Here is a 1591-nt window from a genome sequence, read left to right as displayed (position 1 = left end):
GTCATATAGTAAGCATTCAAGTTGATAAACAAGGTCTAGACATATTCAAAGCAGAAAAATCATGTATCTACCCGATGGATCCATCCAATTCAAACGTGGTCGTCCCTGTTTCGATCGGATGGATAAATTAGGAGTAATTTGAATAAATTTAGAAGTAATTTGGAGTATTGTTTGCAATTTCAGTTCAAATATATCAAATTTTGAATTAGTATTTAAAGTTTTGTACTAGACCACTTTCAAAGAAGAGGTGATGTATTTTACATCATTTGAGTTTTGAGAGCAAAAACACGTGATGTAGAAACCTGAAAAGGCTTAAAACAGAATAATGCATTATATGATGTAAATTTTACATCATCTGCTGAAGATGCTTTAAAGATCAAAAAGGAAATAAAAAGTAGATCAAGGAAGCCCAGTAGAAGGGCACGCCGTTTCTCGATAGAAAATCGGATTCACAAGCGAGACCCCAGTAGCAGCCACCAAATCCAACACGAATTCAGGAATCAGGAGTAATGAACGCATGTATCCGTGCACAATGCTGCGGAAGTATAAACTATGTATGTACTGTTGAAGCTGAACCAAAACTGAAAATATAACTAGCGCGCATCATCTAGCTAGCAGACACTCCTGTGCATCATCTCGTTGTACTGCAGCCAGGAGATCTGTCGCTGCAGCTTCATCTGCTTGTAGAACTTGGCGATGAACTCGTCCGCCTTCACGTCCACCCCGGCGTCCTCGCCGCCCTCCGCCGCCTCCACGTCCCCGCAGCTGGCCTCCATCATCGCCCGCTCGAGCAGCTGCTCATCCTGGACGCCGCACTCGCTCGGCTCGCCATCGTCGTCGTAGTAGTCTCCGACGCAGCCCTCGCCGCCGTCCCTGTCCCGGGCGTCGTCGCAGAAGAAGTACCGGTCCTCGCCGTAGACGCAGGGGGTGTCCGGGAATGCGGGGGCGATGCAGGGGATGAAGCGGAGCACGCGCGCGGACGGGGTGCGGAACCGGAACGCGGGCGTCTCGTCGATGGAGAACTCGCGCTCGCCGTACCGGAGCTGGTCCTTGCGCCGCCCGTGGCGCAGGGTCTTGAGCAGGCGGAGGCTGTGCGCGGCGCTCCCCTTCCGCGCCCAGAGCACCGCGAGGCGCAGCAGCCGCCACGCCTTCCTGCCGATCGACGCCTTCCTCAACGCCTTAGGCGTCGCCATTGTAGTCATGTAGTGGCACTGCCCGCCGGAACGGAGCGAGCAACACGGCCGCGAAGGCTGCGACGTCGTAGGTGCTCGACTGATTTCTTGCTGCTCTGCTCTTTCGCTTTTGCTAAGGAAAGGTTTGTTCGGTTAATGGAGCTGGTGATGAGATGAGTGGGGCAGGGAGAATGCTTCATATATAGGGGAGCTGCCTGGGATGGTGCTTTGCTTCAGCTTGTGTCGTGAGGCGAGAACACGACGGGAGTGAAGAGAAGCGAACGCGTTTGTTACCTGCGTCTTGCTTGGCAGTTGGCCGGAAAAGCTAAACATAAGCTGGAGCAGCAGCAGGTCGATGATTGCGGCCGTGGCGTGTGGGGCCCAGCCGCCAGGATGGGACCCGCGCGCGCCACCACGTA

At 53.3% G+C, this 1591-nt stretch overlaps 1 protein-coding gene across 1 annotated transcript; it reads right to left on the bottom strand.

Annotated features, from left to right (window-relative positions):
* Window positions 1–586: 586 nt before the first annotated feature.
* Window positions 587–1355, bottom strand: LOC124702206. Its single transcript, XM_047234330.1, has one exon. It carries the CDS (start codon window positions 1200–1202, stop codon window positions 612–614), a length of 591 nt encoding a protein of 196 aa, XP_047090286.1. The 5' UTR covers window positions 1203–1355; the 3' UTR covers window positions 587–611.
* Window positions 1356–1591: the final 236 nt, after the last annotated feature.

This window comes from Lolium rigidum, chromosome 3, assembly GCF_022539505.1.
Source record: "Lolium rigidum isolate FL_2022 chromosome 3, APGP_CSIRO_Lrig_0.1, whole genome shotgun sequence".
NCBI classification, from domain to species: domain Eukaryota; kingdom Viridiplantae; phylum Streptophyta; class Magnoliopsida; order Poales; family Poaceae; genus Lolium; species Lolium rigidum.
This window is presented reverse-complemented; position numbering and strand designations above follow the sequence as displayed.

What these genes read in the sequence shown, in the direction of transcription:
- LOC124702206 (XM_047234330.1), bottom strand. Translation starts at nt 1,202, where the DNA reads ATGACTACAATGGCGACGCCTAAGGCGTTGAGGAAGGCGTCGATCGGC.